At 36.8% G+C, this 19,142-nt stretch overlaps 3 protein-coding genes across 7 annotated transcripts in view; all 3 read right to left on the bottom strand.

Moving 5' to 3' along the window:
* Positions 1-219: 219 nt before the first annotated feature.
* Positions 220-4,283, bottom strand: LOC105453871 (spermidine synthase). Of its 2 annotated transcripts, none has more exons than XM_011696143.1 (6): positions 4,183-4,283; positions 2,014-2,185; positions 1,733-1,853; positions 1,110-1,356; positions 753-979; positions 220-511 (listed from the first exon to the last, which is right to left on the bottom strand). In XM_011696143.1, the coding sequence occupies exons 2-6, from the start codon at positions 2,142-2,144 to the stop codon at positions 371-373; spliced, it is 867 nt and encodes a 288-aa protein (XP_011694445.1). In that variant the 5' UTR covers positions 2,145-2,185; positions 4,183-4,283; the 3' UTR covers positions 220-370. The 2 variants fall into 2 exon arrangements, with proteins under 2 accessions (XP_011694445.1, XP_011694446.1); XM_011696144.1 differs by lacking the exon at positions 4,183-4,283 and adding an exon at positions 3,955-4,162.
* Positions 4,284-16,239: 11,956 nt separating this feature from the next.
* LOC105453869 lies at positions 16,240-17,867 on the bottom strand. Its single transcript, XM_011696138.1, has one exon. The coding sequence runs from the start codon at positions 17,843-17,845 to the stop codon at positions 17,246-17,248; it is 600 nt and encodes a 199-aa protein (XP_011694440.1). The 5' UTR covers positions 17,846-17,867; the 3' UTR covers positions 16,240-17,245.
* Positions 16,240-19,142, bottom strand: part of LOC105453870 (transient receptor potential cation channel protein painless-like) — a 5,228-nt gene continuing 2,325 nt past the window's right edge. For all 4 annotated transcript variants that reach the window (XM_011696139.1, XM_011696140.1, XM_011696141.1 and 1 more), the window contains 2 exons: positions 19,061-19,140; positions 16,240-18,880 (listed from right to left, as the gene is read on the bottom strand). In XM_011696139.1, the coding sequence (XP_011694441.1) occupies positions 18,186-18,880; positions 19,061-19,140 (775 nt within the window). In that variant the 3' untranslated portion in view covers positions 16,240-18,185. The remainder of the gene's footprint in view (positions 18,881-19,060; positions 19,141-19,142) is intronic.

Below are 19,142 nucleotides of genomic sequence, written 5' to 3'. Positions count from 1 at the left end.
ATATTTAACTCTCGATCTTAGTTTCTTAACGCATGTAAGAAACTAAGAGCGAGAGTTAAATGTAATTATTGTAAATTGTCACTGAAGATACCGAAACGTTTGACTTTTACAATAAAGTAAATTTTATGTAAATTAAATATTGCGTACCAATAACCATGCCGATTCCTATTTGTCTTACTTATAATTTATTGTATTTTTAATTCGAAGAATCTTGTTAGGTTTTATTGTTTGTAATTATTTTTATTGTTATCATATAATGTCACAAGCCCTCAAACATTATTTACACGCAAATATCAGCGTAAATAAGTTTTACGTTAACTGATACAAAATTGAATTTAATAAATATATTGCTAAGTATTTAGCTAATACTTTAAGCACCGCGCAAACCCTTCTCCACGAATCTTGGTAAGGCAAAAGCAGCCCGATGTACCTTATCATTGTAATACATCATTGACATACGCTCGAGATCTTCATCGCTGAATATCTTCATCGGTTCTGTTAAATTTATTTGCTGAAAAGAAGGAAAATTGAGACTATTAGAATACTGAATATATTCCAGAAAAGACTGATTTAAGAATAAATATAATTTTTATCTCGCTGAGAAAAAAAATTTCTCTGTTTTTTATAATACAAGGTGTATGTTCTTGTCATATCACAATTATTAAATAAGGATGTATATGGAAATTATACACATATATACATAAAATTTCTGTCATATATTATGCAATAGAGAAAATAATATTAATACTAACTTCTAGGCTTCCAAGAACGAAACCGATTTGACCAGTTGGGTACGTCGGTACTGCTGTTACCGCGTATGCAGCGACGGGAAACACGGTCTTGCAATGCTGGTACGTACTATACACTTGATCCATATTCATCCATGCTGTTCCAGCTTGACTGGCAATGATTCCACCATGTTTCAACGCAGCTTTCAATAACTCATAGTATGACTGCTTAAAGAGATTCTCGGCGGGACCTAAACAAAATATTAAAATTAGTTTCGGTTCTAAAATCTTTCTTTAAAAAAATATTTTTATTTACAAATAGACCTTGTTGAAACCTTATTGAAAGAAAATCTTATTAGTACGAAGCTTTGCAAAACTTGCCTACGGGATCGCTACTATCAGTGATGATGACATCGAATTCACTACGGTGATCCCTTAGATATTCGAAACCGTCGCCAACAAAAATATTTACTTTGGGATTATTAAGACCCAAACTCAAACGAGGCATATATTGCCTGCACACTTCGATAACTCGGTCGTCGATGTCCACTAGCGTGATTTGCTCTACATCCGGATGTTTCGAGACCTCTCGGGCAACCCCGCCATCACCCCCGCCGACTATCAGGACCTGTTGTTTGGCAGAAATGTCGAGTTATCTGTATTTTTTTAAAGATAATTTGCAAGACTTCAAAGAAAATTAAAGCGTTAATGATACATAATATTTACCACAAATTTCACGCAAACAATTCATTACGAATTTATTATGCGCCTTTCATTAGAAAGGTGTATAATTATCTATATTTTATCACTATAAAGATACAAGTTAACTTATAACTCTGATTCTTATTAAATTAATTAGCATTCTTAAAAAAAAGATTCTAATATTTCTTTAAAAATATACTGCACAAAAGAAATAAAGAAAATCTGAATAAATTGATGTAAATTTGAAATCTCATATAATCGTTATATAAGTAATGTATAACGTATCAATTATTAACACTTACACGTTGAGGTTTTGGATGGCAACAGAGCGGTAAATATGATATCATCTCGTGATAAGACATTTCGTCTTTCTCGGTGCATTGGATCACACCGTCGAGCATTAAAGCCTTGCCGTGTGATTTTCTGCAAATATAACATTTTTATGCTAAAGAAGTCATTCGTGTTTAATGTCTTTTAATTCTTTATGTAAAGTTTTAATTCGTTTAGTTTTAATTCTCAAAGTTAAAGCCCTAAAAAATTGTTACATTATTTAACGATCATTTCTCGTTGAGGAAATACTCACGTTTTCACTACCAAAATGTTTTGGAACTGAGAGCGCTCGGTATGCAGGACCTCCTCCACTTCCAGCGAGAGCGCAACGCCGGGCCAGAGATCGTTTAATTCGCTGAACCAACCTGATTTCATCGCATTCATGTTGGCGTAGTTTGCGTCCGATTATGCCTCGTTGAAATGTGCTGTACATTAAAAAATTTAATATTTAATATGAGAAATAGTAAACAAAGTTGAAGCAAACGTTATACACTTTGCTTGTAAAACTAGACGCAGAGAGTACGTTAGTTTTAGTTTAATTAAAAATTATACTGTGTAATAATCAACTTCAAACGTGCTGCTGTTGAGTGAGATATAACTTTTCATTTTTCTATGTTACACGGAGAAAGAAATTTGCTGACACAATACCGTACTTTATGCTGTAGCAAATATCAGTTTCAAAATACCCAATCAATAGACTCGATTACAACTAGCAATAAAATAAATCTATATTTTACTCATTTCTCGGACTTATGTCTTTAACTTGAATCTATTTCTATTCTTAAACTACTTAAATTGTTTAATGTAATTATAAATAGAAAGAACCCGATAATCTTTGCAATACAAAGTATAATTTTTGATAAATATAATATGCAATACAAAATGCAAATGAGGTAATAATAATGACAATATCGCGTAATTTTTCGAAGGGAAGATACGAAGCATACTGAATGAAGTGATCCCTGATAAGTGTAATCTTCCATTTGGCTTTTGTCATACATTTTTAGACTATTGCGTAAAGCGGTGTATCATAAAGATACGCAAGTATTGCAATGACGTTCACATATGGGCATTCTTAAATTATTTCTTCAATGACTCCAATTAAGGGAAGATGAGACCTTTGAACGAGAGAAAAGATGGGTGCGATAAATCGCTTGCCACAAAAATTATTCATCGAAATGGACATACAAGTGAACCCACTTCCGGATGATGTCTCGCGCACGATGCTTTTTACGCAGCGCATTTCGTTTAATGTCTCGCAACGTAACGACGGTGCTTTCACCGAAATCGATATTTAAATTATTTAATACGCTAAAAAATCAATAATATTCTTTATTAAATATTGTACTTAAATATAAAGCCATCTGCTCAAGTTACCTGCAATATTCTTTAAAATGATACACTTAACCGTAGGTACACTTTCGATTATAGCCGAGTGGAATAAAAAAATTTCTCTTTTTAAAATTCTAAATTAGTGACATTGACTGTGATATATTTTCATTTATATTTCCAATAGATAATTTTTTTTGCAGTTATTTTAATTATTTTTAATTATTTTTTGTTTGCAGTTATTTTAATTATTTATCACTGTTGATATTTTCCTGTATATTATGTATATTATTTATGAAGCTGTTACACACACACATATGCACAATTGTATTACATACAGAATTTAGGACTAATTTTCGTGACATAAAATACCAAGCATGTTTTAGAAATGAAGAATATATATATATATATATATATATATATATATATATATATATACACATATATACAGGAATATATATACAAGATCAGAATGAGAATATGTAAGATAATACTTTATTATACATCTTTAACATTGCTTTTGATAAATAGAAACAATTAAATCACTTGCTTCAGTAAAACCAAATATCAAAATTACTACATTGAAATATTAAAATGTCGAAACTTATCAGGGACTAAGATGATAAGTTTCGTAATGCTGATTTCTTATCAACAATAAGAGGTTTAATCTTTCAAGCTTTCAACGAGCTTAATTACAAACGATAATTATGTTGATTATTATTATTATTAACATGATTATTAATTTAAATATAAAAGATAGCTTTTCTGCTAAAGTTTTTACTAAAGTAAATTAAAACTACGTTGTATAAGACTAAATAATAACCAACGCGCAATTTGATATATTGTTGTAAAATTTTGAACTCACAAATTAACAATTATGTCGAGCTGTCGAAAAATATCCTACATATCCATTCTGTGTTGTGTGTGTACAAATGTAGCCTGTCAGTTATTACGACTTTCGTCTATCAGCAACATAACAATATTACAACAAACGTCAACAAAACATTCTTTAGACACGTGCGTTATTCGATTTGACTTTCACTTCACATTTTATCAGAGCATACAAAATATCAAGCATGCAGCGATAGTTTACCTATAATGACCGTAGCTCGTCTGAAGAATGCTTGAGTCAAACTGAGACGAAGACGCGTGTAGCCCAGTGCGGTAGTTTCTCTTTATAACTGACTCGACTGTTTAGATACGTTTATCGTCACTAACACACCGCCCGATAATGTAATGAGGCCCATAAAGATTTATTCACACTAGACGAAGATACGTCCCGACTCGCCACGACACAGCGCAATTTCCGCTGGTTATATTTTATGATTTACAATTTACAGGGATGCGTTGATATTTAGTGCGCCCGTACGTATAATTTTTTTAAATTTATCTATGTCGAGAAATGTATTTTTACACGACCGATTATATGTCTTGGACACTAATTAGTGTCCTTGAATTAACAATGCACTGTTAATTATTAAATCCATTATATAATACCGACCACGACGTGCGACGAGTCTTACTAGCGTGGATCTCACTTACTTTCGACGATTTGTGGTACACCATATGTCCGGTATGAACGATGCCTTAATGAATAGATAACAGATAATATTCTTGAACTTTACACATTTTGCTTTTTCGCTGGAAGCGACAGATGTCATCAGAGTAAACTGCACGAGAGTAAAGATACAATTTTTCTTCTCTCAAAGGAAAGCAGCAGATTTCTTCAGCACTACCTGTGTGCTCCTTCGAATTTTGAATCCAAACAAAATACAGGATCCCTCCTAATATTGTCGCTATGGTCTCGTTCAGGTAGTCTCAATACTCAGGTATAAAATTCGAGCGGAGGTCAAGCTTTGTTCCACAAGTGAAAGTTTTACGATGGCAAAACAGGAAACTATTTAGGAAGGACATGGTTATTACAATCTAACAATTCAGTCTTTGTCGAAGCAAAAATTAATCGATATAACACATCGAAACGAAACGAAAGAAAAAAAAAGAGAAAATCCAAGGTTTCGTCTAGTCTGTGAGGAAATGTGTTTGCCGCAAACTGCACATTCGAAATCACAGGCTGATAACATTATTTATATTCACGTTAGGAAATATATGTCTTGAAAAAAAATAGGATCCAAAACCGAATCTTTCTACAACAGTTTTTAGAATAGTAATTTTTCTCTTATTTATTCAACCCATCTAATGGACGAGAATTTGTATTTGTACGTCTGAATTCGAGCCAATTTATGCATGTGGCCCGGGAAGCTCCATTAGTCACCGACCATCGATCTTGTCGGCTCTCTCTCTCCAGTTATCCCCGGGGGTTCACTATGTCTATTAACCCTTACGAGATAGGTCTGCTGGAACTATTATGTATCATTTTAAAAGTAGAGACAGTGAAATCTTTCCTTATTAATATATAAAAAATAAGTAAGATACACATCTCACATTTGTGTTTAATATTTAAAATATTATTATTTAAAAAAACACAATTCTACGAGATCATATATTACCAACAATCACATTTTCCTACCCGTTCCAATACTTTTTGAGAAAATATGAAATTGGTAAGCAACGATCACATCTGCTCTTTGCTTAAATACTGACAATTAGCTGTTAACGTATTAAGATATCAGCTCTTTCGCGTGACTTGTTCTTATATATTTATTTTTTAGAATTAACTAGTGATCCTGTGAACCAGTGTTACCGTCTAAAGGTTAAGACACAATTTTCTTGTTAAGATATATTTCTATCTTATCAATCTTTCTTTCTTTTCACTCCATTAAAATCTTTCGAAAGATTAAAAACTGTAATCAACTAAAATCATTGTTTTACTACCTTTTTTAAATATAACGAAAAAAATTATATATTATATTAATAGGTCAGATTGATATTGCAATGAGAAAATTGTTTTATTTAACAAAAGTTACCTGCAGTTAATCGTTTTTAGTACTAGCATTGGATATATCTTTTGGTCAGATTTCATGTTCTCGTATCTTGCTTCCTACATTATTGATATTGTTACAATAGAGAACTGCAATTTCATCTGACGATAAACTTCTCGTCAATTCACACAAAATTTTACCTCTTGCCATATCTGTTTTAAAATCAATATTACATACGAAAGATATTTAAAAAATGTAAAGATTATATTACAAATATTTCATAAAATAAAATATTTGAAAAAAATTGGATTCGTATTAGAAAAGAAATTGATTGAAATTAATGTAGTTGAAGTTCGGAGCGTTCTTAAAATAAAATTTAAAAATCAGTCCAAATTTAATAAATTTATAAAAAGAAACATATGTATACATTTATTATAACAAAAAAACAATTTAAAAATAATGAACATTTAAAAAAACACTAAAAGACCGTAAAATTATAATAAACAAAAAATTTGCAGCGATTTTTGCGTTTTATTCCCAAATGTACATGTGCGAGAACAATTTTTAGAATGTTTGATGATAAAAAAAAATAGTTTGTTGAGAGTCGGGATTCATTTAGTTCGAAGTATTTGCACATAATATATGAAATCAAAATTCCTAATAGTTGTTTTCGCATTTATGCCAATAAAATGTACAAATGTAATAACAATCTCTAAGATCCCTGAGGTGAAAAAAAATAATTTGTTGAGAGACGGAGCCCGACTAAGTCTGATCGTCGGAATAGTACAATCCTCATTATTATAATACAATAATAAAGAATATTAGATACAACAAATCGATTATTTGTTGAGACCCATCTATAAAAATTGCAAATTGTTCGCGTCTCAAAAAGCAAACTTATATAAATATTATAAATACGGATCAGCTGTGAATACATAAAATAAGGTGAGAACATGTCGAATCGTGTAGCTCTTTTGGCGAAAGTATTATATCTTGATTGCTAAATCAGTGACGCGTGTAGCTACAGAAGTCCGGACTGTGAAAATCAAGGATCCGAGAGGGATTGCAACTGCTAGTCGCGTAGTTTCGAAGTTAGTTATGTCTTGCTTTCGCCAGAATACCTCACTACCATTTGCATGTGTTGCCGTATCTGTTTGAGCGTTTCCCCATCGTTGCCTTCAGCACTCGTACCACTATAAGACATCGTGTATTATTTCAAACGAAATCCGCAATTCATACAAAATTACTTATCTAGCAAAGACAAATACATTTAAGTTTGTGCTAATTTCTCATTTCGATGCTCAAAAAGGGACAATCGTTTTCAATTAATTAATGATAAATGATCAACAATTTTTTTTATTTGTTTAACAGTTCTCTTATCACCTTGTTATCTAATTAGTTACAGTTATAATTATATATTATTATATCATTGTTTATCTCAATATTTATCAGTATTATCAATATTTAAATCAATTTATAACATTGTTAACTGAAATCCAGTGATCTTAATAATAAATCTTAAATGAAATTTTCCATTAAAAAAAGTACGTAGATCTCAAGTGTTGATGGCGGTACGCGACGTTGTAGATATTAAAATTTTAATATAATAAAACTGAGGTAATCGCCTATTTTATATTATATATATATTATCATAGTTACATGTTGCTGTACTTTTCAATCATGTCTCTGCTGTTTACTGGAAGATTGTAAAACAAGTCCGGAACGGCCAGTACACACGTAATCTTAAGATTACGTACTCGACAACGCACCGCGCTCAATGCATCGAGGGTCGACGGATCAAAGCGCTACATTAAGGCCGGTTGCGTCACATGTTTCAGCTTGAAAAGCTAACCTGCATAGTCCGTAACGCTTTCAACTTGTTTCTAGGCCACATGAGTTCGCCGGTTCCGCGGAATTCTTCACTCGGCAACTGCGCGAAAATCGAGGTAAATGTAGGCGAAAACGAAGATATAGGAATCTTCGGGCCTGCTCGGTGGCAGGTGTGGCGGGAGCGCGCAAGCCCTTTCCTTTATGAAATTACAAAAGTAAAGTAGAGACACCACCGGGATCGATTTCGTTTCCCTTTCGCGCGATCGCAACTCGGCCGATCCCGGTTTCCACTTCCTTGCCTCTGATAATCCAGATATTGGAAAAATCAAACGCGGAACTTTTCCTCCCGCCAGATCGTCGAACTGATTAGCTCGTTGATTCCAATTTACTCTTTTCGGATAGAAAATGTCGTGAAACGTCCGCATTTTAATCTGAGATCTACGGAAAAATATTGGTGATTAAAATAACGATCTTTTTGGTATACGTTTGCACAGCTTGTTTATTATTAACTTTAAAGTATCTATCCGATTCCGAATGCTCGAAATAATCCACAAGTATTTATACGAGAAGTCGAATCTATTCCGAATTCATTAGGAAACAAGCTTCGTTTGTTCTCTCTCTCTCTCTCTCTCTCTCTCTCTCTCTCTCTATCTATCTATCTATCTATCTATCTTTCTCCTCGCAAGAAATCAAATGTATTGCGATGGAAATGCATTGTCAATCTTGGCAGAGCTCGGTAGACTTTCGAGGTTTTGACATACCCGGAACTACAGGAAAACGTTATTCGATAGCAAAACGCCGGTTTTCTTGCGGCCATCGAGATTCCTTTCGCATCGGCTCGGTACGTCGATACGTTTCCGCGCGGAAACTAATACCGGGCGATACGTCGGGAACCTACGTATCAGATTACGCTACCACGGGTGGTGCGCGTAGAGGAATGACGTTAGATACATCAGTTAAGTCGATCGTAATTACGGCCGGCGTTCGTGAAATATGTGCGCTTCAAAAAGCGTTAGCCGAACAATATCTCACCATCGCGCGCCTCGTTATCACTAAGCGTCGCTTTATCCGGAAAGCTCTCGTGGGATAATAACGATGCAAGAGTGCCGTCGTGCGAATTTTTCCCACACGCAATTTCGTGCGACCATCATGAATGTATCGGTCCTTTTATATATATATATATATATATATACGCAAATTTTTTATGGCTGACGTCCGTACTGTGCGCATGAAAATGTCGATTTACTCTTGATATAAAACGCTTTGATGCGGCATTTATCAAAGTGTGCTCCTACGCATCAAACCAGCTGTCCGGATAACGCGCCATCGATGGGCATCGACTGGTAAAATCGCGAACGTGAATGGCCCATTTTATCGCGCCCATTACATCATGCTGACGGGAGTATATGAGCTCAGCATGAAAATGTTGGCATCTAATTAGTTCCCACGTCAATCCTACGGAAATAGCGTCGTCGATTTTGATTTAAAAAAAGTGAGATAAAAGCAAGATAAAGCGTAAGTTGAAGATTAGATTTTACGTACTATCCCTTTACGAAAGTCTGTCTATACAGCCACGAAAATATCTCGTTATTATGTATTTAATGTATGATTTTATTTCACCACATGAATTTGTGAAATATTTACATTATTTAAAACCCGGTAATGATTCTTAATTGTGACATAAATTGCACCACCACTGTTCTAATAGCAAAGAGACAGAATATTGATCAAAATTCGACGAGGTGAAAAAAAGGTAGGAGGAAGTAAAAGCCTGTAGATAATTAATCAATGTTTCAAGCGCTTTTTTTCGCATGATTGATACAGCCTTTTCTGTAAGCGGCCTTCAATCAGCTTCAAAGAGTGCTTTAATACAAATACCTATTAGAAACATCAATAATATGTAGATTAGAATAAGACATTGACGGATTACAGTTTTTTTGGAAGTTCAAATTAAGTTAACTTCCTTTTATACTAAAGGTATAAATATTTATAAAAAGTTTTAATGAACCCGACCTAATATAATTCAATTTTGTCAATCACTGACTTTATTAAGGGTATCAATTTTTGCACGATAAATGAAATTTAATCCTACAGAATCAGAAAGTATTACAAATTTTTTTTTGATCAGTGATACGCAGAAATATTCTGGAAGGACCAGATAATCCTCATTTGCGAAACCAAATGTTACAGTAGCTAGACTCGTAGTTAAATGAAGTGGTCGAAGGATTAACCTGGGAGCTGCCGAAAATGGAGCTCTGGTCACGAAGCCGTATCGCGAATTAGAAACTAAGGCGTACGCGGCGGTGTTCTATAATCGTCCAGGCGGATTTCCGTAGATTCGCGCGTGTCCGTGATGTGAAGCGGTTCGAAACACACCACCCAAGTGGACGTCGTCGGGCGCGGAGCCGAGATCGCATTCGCGTCGAAGAGATCGGCTAATCTGTACATATGTGCGGCGCGGCGGCGCGACGGCACGACGAGAGACGGCCTGCATATGATAATGAAGGCGTCATTAGTAAACTATTATTCAGGAAACTATTATCGTGCGTACGTGAGCCCCGGACGGGCGCAAACGGACGGACGGAAGCGCCGCGTTACGGGAACGTAATTTGAGGATTATGCCCGCTCGTATATTACAGCGGGAACAATGGCCACGGTGACGTCACCGTCGTACAATCACGTACGTAATCCGCGCGGATCTTCTGGAATTCTCCTCCGCCACACCGCGCCACCCTCAACCCTTCCCTCCCCTTCGCTTCTCTCCGCCGCCGCCGCTGCTTCCCTTTCTTCCTTCCCGATTCTCTCCCCCGGTCTGTATGCCGGTGGTACCACTGTCACCGGGTCCGCGGTGCCGTTCCCTTAAGCTCAAGCGAGGTAATACGATATGATCCGGCGGGATTAACTTCGCCCCAAACTGGAAGGAATTATTTTGAGGGCGGCAGCCTGTGTTTCGCGTATAGGAGCCGAATTCGCAGCAACGCGGCGGCGGCACGTGAGACGTCCCTGGAAAAGCCGGCACACCGGGGAGTTACTACGTTAATACCGCGATTACGGCAGCGCGATCCTTATTGTTAGTGGCTTTCGAATCAAGGGAGAAACGAGAGGGAGGATGTGTAATTAATACCAGCTGATCTTGATCGCCGCGCGGACCGCGCCGGTCAACCTCGTAACGTTTACTCGACTTCGTAAATGGCAGCAGCAGCAGCAGCAGCAGCTCGGGGTTTACGAGCGTATAATCATATTTGCGAATCGCATACGTGCTCTGTTACTCTGTAATTTGAGATACATTGCGCTAAATACGTGTCCGCAAGAGAGCCCGGACGATTCTCTTCCACATTGACCACTAGAATTTATGTGCACCGCGCGTCTTTTACTTGACGCTCGCGAGTCCTTCGTTTTATTAAACGATTCTTTCCATCTTTCTATATATGTATGTCGAATTCGCAGATATAAAAATTCTATCGAAACATTTCCCCGACATAAATCGATATGCGATAAATAAGAGGAGCATGAAACCAACGAACAAGTAACGCACGAGTATAACGCGACGCGTGTAATTTACGTGTACAATTATGTCAGCGTAAACGAAATTTACAGTAATAACGACAGCGCGAATTTAACGGTTAATATGTGTATTTACTATGCCATTTCGCGCAGTCGGGTGCTTCGCTTTAAGTAGAACATAGGTATTTCAATGGCAAAGTCTCACCGCAACTTCAGATTTTCCCGGGCAAGAAATTACTTCTTCCTCCTCCCCCCCTCCCTCCTCTCGCGCTCTCGGTGCGGCGACACTTTTCCTGAATATTATTTGCCGCCGTGACTAGCTTCACCTTATATGAATTTTCATCGAGGTATTACGTTCTTCTCGGATGCGCGCACAACGCGGTTGCTCAGAATCGAACTTCGCGCGCGCCGGAGCTCCTCATTCGACGTTGATGATTGTTAATGCTGCAAGTCGAGTTGAGCTGTAAAGCAAGAACAATGGCGCAAATTATCATTTATATTACTTCTAAGTAAGTCCACTTTACCAAGCGGGGATATCATGAATATTAAATGCACCGCGCGCGTAGTCATATACGCCGTTTCCCCTCGACTTGTCTCGCAGCAATGTGGAAATATTCGCGATTGACGATTAAAAGAAGAAAAAGGGGTAGGAGGGATCTCGACGATCTTCGAGAAGTTATCCCGGGACTCGCATGGTTCTGCCCGATCAATTTTTGCGAGTATCCTAATTCATATTTCCAATCCAGAATACGGTTTGAACGCACGATCAGCTTCGCGATAAAGACGCGAATCTGAAATTTGTTGGAAGAAAGAAAATTTTTTTTCGAGAGCAAACTTTATTTCTCGATGTCTTCTAAAATCCCCGAACGATATTCGGTATTTCTCAAGTGAAAAATCTTTTCGTTCGAGTTACTTTTCGATATAAAAATTTGCTGAGGGCAAAGTATGATATATATATATATATATATATATATATATATATATATATTTTGCAACTATCCCATATATAAATCGATGGATAGAAAGGTTCGAGTCGTAAAAGCAACGATAACTTGAAAATGGTAATCTATATTTAAAGCCCAGCAATATTGTCGTAGAATATTGCTGGGCTTTAAATATAGATTACCATTATATTATATATAGTGTCTACTAGAATCATTAAGAAACAATGCGTTGAGAAAAGAGTCGCGGAAATAAATAAACGTTGACGGAAGATAAGAGGACTTTCGACAGCAATAATAAAAATCATTGCGAGCGAACTTTTGCCGGATAGAAGGTTAAATAATACGGCGAGGAAGAGGGATGGAAGAACAAAGAAGGAAAGCGGAAGTCACCTTCGCAGATACTTCCTTATTCGAGTTCTTTCCGTGTGCGCGGTCACGGCTGATAGGGGGGATGAGGGGGGTAAGGTAGCCTCTTCCTCTTTCTCTCCGTCGACCCTTTTATTTAATTAGCAAGTCGGGAGAACTGGCGAGAAGAAAAGCCATTTTCGCACGCGGCTTAACGCCGGGCGAACGACGGGCTCGGATGGGCGACCGTTCTGGGCGGAATTGTGGGTAATGGGCGAGCGGTTTAGCCGTAAAAAGAGAGGACCGCCCGTCCGGTGACAACCGTGCGTATTTTAATTGCTCCGGGGGAACGTTTCGAAGGGCTCGTGGGGGATATTTGAAACGCGATATTACCGAGGCCGGGCATAAATACCGGTTAACTAATGGCAGCGATGCCAAACAATAGCGCGTTAAAGGATATAAAATAAAACCCTGAAACGAACGAAGTCGCAGCAGCGGCGCGAATGCAGAAAGTTTCGCGCCACGAGCGAAACTTTTATTCGCTTCTCCTTCTGCAGCCATCACATCGAGCTTTATCTACAATTTATTGAGCGACAAGTTCCAACAAGCACAGTGTGCTTTGCGCGTAAGCACATTGCACTTAAAGGCGATAAACCGCCTTGATTTACGTTGATATTATATTATTATCTTAGCTAAGACCGAATTAAAAGTTATGAAACAGACATCTTGTAATTAGCTTTATTTTATTCCAGATGAAAGTATTTTAGAGATTTTTGTAAGTCGTTTTCTTCTTTTTTTCACGCAATTCTAAATAAACTCTAGAAATACGATAATATTCGTTTTGCGAAACAAAATAGATATTAATTTTTTTTTCTCGATTAATTGTCTAAATTGATATAATTTCTCGTGCCGTGGGCACGAAATACTCATAAAAGTTTCAAATATATTTTACAAAATTTTAATTATACATTATGATGAATTATTATGTTACTCTCATATCGGATTCAATTACAGAAGGATTCGATAACATTTGCATAATGTACAACATTTTTAAATACTGGTAAAAGGTTCGAGCGTGGTACTGCGAGTATCATCAATATTATTTAATCTCATCTTTAATTAGCGCGTTACTCAGCGAGGAGAACTACGTGTAGTCAGACAAATGTGACAATGGAACAATCGAAATGGCACGTGGTTATTAATGTTTCAGAGGTAGATTGGCCGTACAGTTAACGATCCTCGAGTGGTATCGGTACGAAAGTCGCCGCTCTCATTTGCTGGCTTGTATACGTCTACTTGTTGCAGCGCGCGGCTATCGATTACGCGCGAGGCATTGTAGGGGAACGCATAGTTTGCATGAAAGGTAATTACTATTGTATAACCAGCTACGTACCGAGGCATCTCTAAACAATGCATATACCTCAATATTCGACGAATACACGTGTAAACACGTACACATAACGGGATCACACACGCAGGAAATGTTCTAATATGCAATATATGTGCCATGTGTATTTTACGTATTTCGCGCACTTTATATATCTCGCATCCTCAACTATATATATCTATATATTATGTACTTTACTTTATGCGTACACTTACTCTATATATTTATTTCTCTGTAATCAAATTTGAAGTAAATAATGGAATGACTAACTATCGTTTACCCCACATAAGTTTTTCTTATTACGCTGATTCGAATAATGTGCTACTTTAATTTAGTTATTTTAATATTTCATGTAAGAAATATAACATACTATAATACATATATGTCTCGTAATATAAAAAGAATTTTTTGTATTACGTTTTGTATGGCATATATGATGCGCGAATAATAGGTATAACGCTATTTGCAACAATTCGTTCGTTACAAGAGATGCGATATTCACGCTTAGGGGTAAATAGTGCAATGTTTTCGGTTGTCCGCTTCCACATTTTGATATTTAACGTATTTCTTTCCTTTCTTTTTTAATGTAACAATTTCGGTAAGGCAAAAGATAAATAACATAATACATAATTCTGTTGTATTTCGATAGCGTCACTTCAGCATTATCTTCGTTTTGTATCAGTGTAACTTAACATGCCTTTCTAAATCAATATCGAGAAAGAGATATAAGTACAAACAATATACATATGTATGGCTCTAATTAAAATTAAATAATCGCGGCACACTCAGCGACATGGAATATAACTGAAATCCGGATGAGCCGTAATTATTTGCACAATTCACATTCGCCTCCCCCACCTGCGCCCGTCGTAATCCCTTCGTCAGTTCATAAATTTATTACGGCGCGTTCTCTATGCGCGCGGGAGCGCAGCGACGAGATACACATATACGGCTCGGTAACAAAGATTAATATGCGTAAGCTAATGATCTACGCGATAATTGGTGCCGACGCCGAATGTTTGACGGCAATCTAAATAATTTCCTCCCGAAAATGCACGGCGTAATTCGGCACTGTGCTATTCGCCTCGCGTATACGCGTTAATAACTCTTAAGCCAGTGGATTAACTCGTCGCACTTCTCGTTGAACAATCGTCCGCCCCGCGCCGCGCCATCCGAGCGTCGACGAGCGTCGGCGGCGTACCAACGCGTCCCGTATCTGGAAGAAGCATCGGCGAACGCGCGTGTCACCGATAATCCGATCCACCTTCGAATTTCATGCGTCGTTGAGCAAACGACTATCTCTCGCCCCGAAAATCCAGCAGCGCTATACAACCCACGATATCCACGGGAACTAGCCGGCAGAGCTGGACAGTGTATCGCTTCATCTTGCTTTGCGATGGATAATTTACTGTTATCATTCGCCGTCCCTGAACGCTGAACCGTAAATAAACAGAAATTCCTTTTCTATGTGTTTTGAATGAATGGCGAGACGAAACAAGAAGTGTCAATTTTACTATTTATTTTGTTAAATTGATATTTGAATTAGATTTTCTATTTTTGATTAGATAAAATACATCAAAATTAAGTATAAAGAAAATAAGCAACTAAATAAAGAGATAACTAAATTTCGTTACACTATATTATGTTATACTCATCCTTTCATGACTATTCTTATAAAATTCGGTGCGTTTTTTTTTTTAATCTATCGATCCGAGAACCCGTAGCCCCTAAACACATTTTCTCTCCTGATGTTCGCACAGCATTGCGAGGACCGTCGAAAGGCGGTCCCGAAGTTACCAAGGGCTCCATTGGCGAGCCAGCTTTGGAGGAGCAGGTTTCTCGCGGGGGCGATAAACCGCATTACGGGTGGGTGGAAGCACGGAAGCTCGTAAAACTAGCTCGATAGTACGCTATAGGCGCGCCGAAAGTGAAAGCTCAGCGCGACGTCGGCGTTGCTCGTCCCACGATTCCACGTCGCAATTTTCGCTTGAGATATGCGTGACACGCCGATAATACTCGCGCCCCGGCGGTAACGCTCGAACGACAGCAAGTTCACACTGCTAGATAACGGCGAAGTAGTTCGACGCGAAGTGACGTAGCGCGGTCTTGAGCGATTCGCACGTGGCCTGACTGCACGTCGGCAGTTTTCTCAGCCGATTCAAAGCCGAATCGAAATGAACCAAGATACGTCATTCAGTTCTTTGAGTGATTAAAAATTGAAAGGGAGAAGAAATTTCTCGGGAGAGAAAATACATACGTGGTAATGTGATATTTACAATTTAATAAACTTTGAATAGAATTACGATATAATGTTATAAGTTCTAATTTATGAAAATATTAAAAATTGAAAGGCTGTGATCGATGGCACGATTCTCAATATCTTCGCCCACGAAAGGAATAGAAGTTGAATTGCAAAATCTTGTTAAAAGATAATTTGACAAAAATAGTACGCTGCTCAATGTATATAAATTAAACGCTTTGAGTTACATTTTTCTTTACACTGTAATATACGTGAAGTACATTAATAGATTTACAATAAAAAAAAATGTTTTCCTAATAAGCGAACGTAATGCGCTGGAGCAGTAATCACTTTGTTGCTGGCATCTCACAAGTTTCTTTATCGTTTGCATCGCATCGCCCGCGTTACGAGTCATTAAAAGTTGCTAAATGCAAGCAAATAACTCTGTGCTATAAACGCTCCAGCAGCCCTTTATTCAATCTCTCTTGCGTCGTTTCCTTTAAAATATGCAAACATATAACGATGCCGCATTACTTTTGTGAATCGCGACTTATTAACTGTTATAATGCAATCGAGTACACTGCTTTTATACAGGTATCTCTATATAATACAAACTTGTGGACTTCTGTACACATTGCCAAGATGCGGTAACGTTGCACGCCATTCTTTTGCATGCATTCTGAACATTAATACTTCCCGTTACTTCGGATACGTAAATATCAGATACAGTACTACGTTCGATACCAAAAGTAAATATGCCATATATATATAATGTAAAAAGTTCATAGAACTTAGAGAAACAGACGCGTATAAAGAGTAATTTCCGTTCAATGTACTTTTATCCAGTATAATTCGACTGTTTTTCCCAAGTTCTATGAACTTTTTACACTATATATACACAAAAAAGCATTTGCTCTTTTACAAATAATATTATAATTATTGTCACAGCATTTTACAATATTTATTAATACATCTGTGGAAAATAAAATATAAAACTCACTCTGGACTTCATTGTAAAACTTTCAGTCCTATTCGATTCCCATCGCATCCTGCAACTTACTTAACGCATTCATTATTCTATCATTATCCAAAAGTAGATTTTTATTGAGGATAATTTGCTTAGCTTGTTTAAGTATATCGTAATCCATTTCCGCATTCGTTATTCCATCATTATTCGAAAATTGATTTTTGGATAAATTAAGGATAATTTGCTTAACTTGTTTGAATATATTGTAATCCATTTTCAAATAAAATTTGCTTAACAAATATTTCAACTTGCTATCATAAATCTTACAGCTGACTCGGTCTAAGATGATCGAGTCTTCTAGCTGTGGAAACAGAAAAATATCACTAATGAGGTTACCGAAATATTTTTTAGGCAATTCGCCGATCGTGCAGACAATGTTCTCGAAGTAGGCAACCTGATATAACCGGTGAATAAGACCATGCAATTCGGCCTTGCTCAGAATCTCGGTGGCGTCGCTAATTGCCAAACCATTTAGCATACTCATGAATACGATGACCATGAGAAAAACGAATATCACGAGCACAACACCGCTCCACGCGGAGTCGTGCTTCGCGAATGGAATATCGAACTCGCCGGTAAGCATAATAATAGTTTTGATCATCGAGAAGGCGGGATTGGAAAAGTTGTTATCCCCGCTGCCCTTGAAAAGTTTATGGAAGATCAAAGCAAATGCGCCGATGAGGAATACAAACGGAAAGAGTAAACGTACAAAATTACAGAAGATTGTTTGGAAAATCATGATAGAAATGTTGTGATATTGAGTGATATATGATGGCCATGGGTAATTACGGCTAATTAGGATCATGAATTCCCAGGTGGATAATAGGGTTACTATGATACCGATCTCAAATCCCGCGTCAAGTAGCAAGGCGATAGTCAATGCGATTAGTAAGATCCGGAAACCGTTCGTCTTCCAATCCTTCACGTATAGCCAAAAACAGCTAAACGAGTTGGAGAAATTCTCGCAAGATATAAAATATCAAAAATATAGGAATGTAATACACTAACCATGTGTATTCGGGGTCTTCTATAATAGCATATATACCCCTACTGTCATCACCTAGCTTTACTGTATTTTTATGAAGCTTTGGGTCAAAAGGCAAATTTCTAAAATAACCTACACTAAAATTCCCATTATCATTAACAAAATTAATTCGTCTCGGAAAACTGTCATTTATTGCCATACGATAAATGTAAGAATTTAGCAGGAAATAAAAGGAAATGTTAATCAAAAAATTTAAACTTAAAAAGTATCCTATACTACGCCATTTAAGGTAAAGAAAAGATGAGAGCAGCGGGTGCTTTAGCAAGTGTTTAAGATTGCTGTTGTCGGCGATATACTTGAATACCTCCAATTCAGGAAACTTGCGAATATCCGAATCCTGTATCTGTGAATCGTTGTATGGCTTCAAACAGCAATAATTGAACTCAATTTTGGACTCTTTCGTTTGTTCGTCCGATTTCATCTGCATACACCTATCAAAATAGCTTGATAACGTGTCCATTGAGATGTACGCAATAGGCGGTGTATTGAACATGTTCATATGACCGATATAACAGCCTCGGTTGAGAAATAAATCAATTGCTTCTTTATAGCCTGATTTGGCCGCGTAATGCAGTGGCGTATTAGATTCATCTGTTAAATAAAATATTGTCAATAAAAATTATAATACGTATTACAATCAAAATATTATAATAAAATGGAGTCAGTGAGGGATTTTTTAAAAAAGTTTTAACAATTGAATTTAGATGTTAAAATGTTTTAATATTATCTAAAAAGTGCTATCTCTTTTCCTGTTTATTGTAATATATTTACCATCCATTAATTCATGAAGCTTCACTTTTTTTTTATCCAACATAAATTCCATACACTTTACCCAATCGGATATATGACATCT

The sequence above is a fragment of the Wasmannia auropunctata genome, unplaced genomic scaffold (genome assembly GCF_000956235.1).
Source record: "Wasmannia auropunctata unplaced genomic scaffold, wasmannia.A_1.0 LD335994.1, whole genome shotgun sequence".
NCBI lineage: Eukaryota > Metazoa > Arthropoda > Insecta > Hymenoptera > Formicidae > Wasmannia > Wasmannia auropunctata.
Note: the sequence above shows the minus strand (reverse complement) of the source record. Positions and strands in the feature narration are given on the sequence as shown.

Excerpts from the sequence above, each read along its gene's own strand:
- LOC105453871 (XM_011696143.1), bottom strand. The coding sequence starts at position 2,144 with ATGAATGCGATGAAATCAGGTTGGTTCAGCGAATTAAACGATCTCTGG. Across the intron at positions 980-1,109 it reads TGATAGTAGCGATCCCGTAG|GTCCCGCCGAGAATCTCTTT; the intron begins GCAAGTTTTGCA and ends TATTTTGTTTAG. Across the intron at positions 512-752 it reads TCGTTCTTGGAAGCCTAGAA|CAAATAAATTTAACAGAACC; the intron begins GTTAGTATTAAT and ends CCTTCTTTTCAG.
- LOC105453869 (XM_011696138.1), bottom strand. The coding sequence starts at position 17,845 with ATGATCAAAACTATTATTATGCTTACCGGCGAGTTCGATATTCCATTC.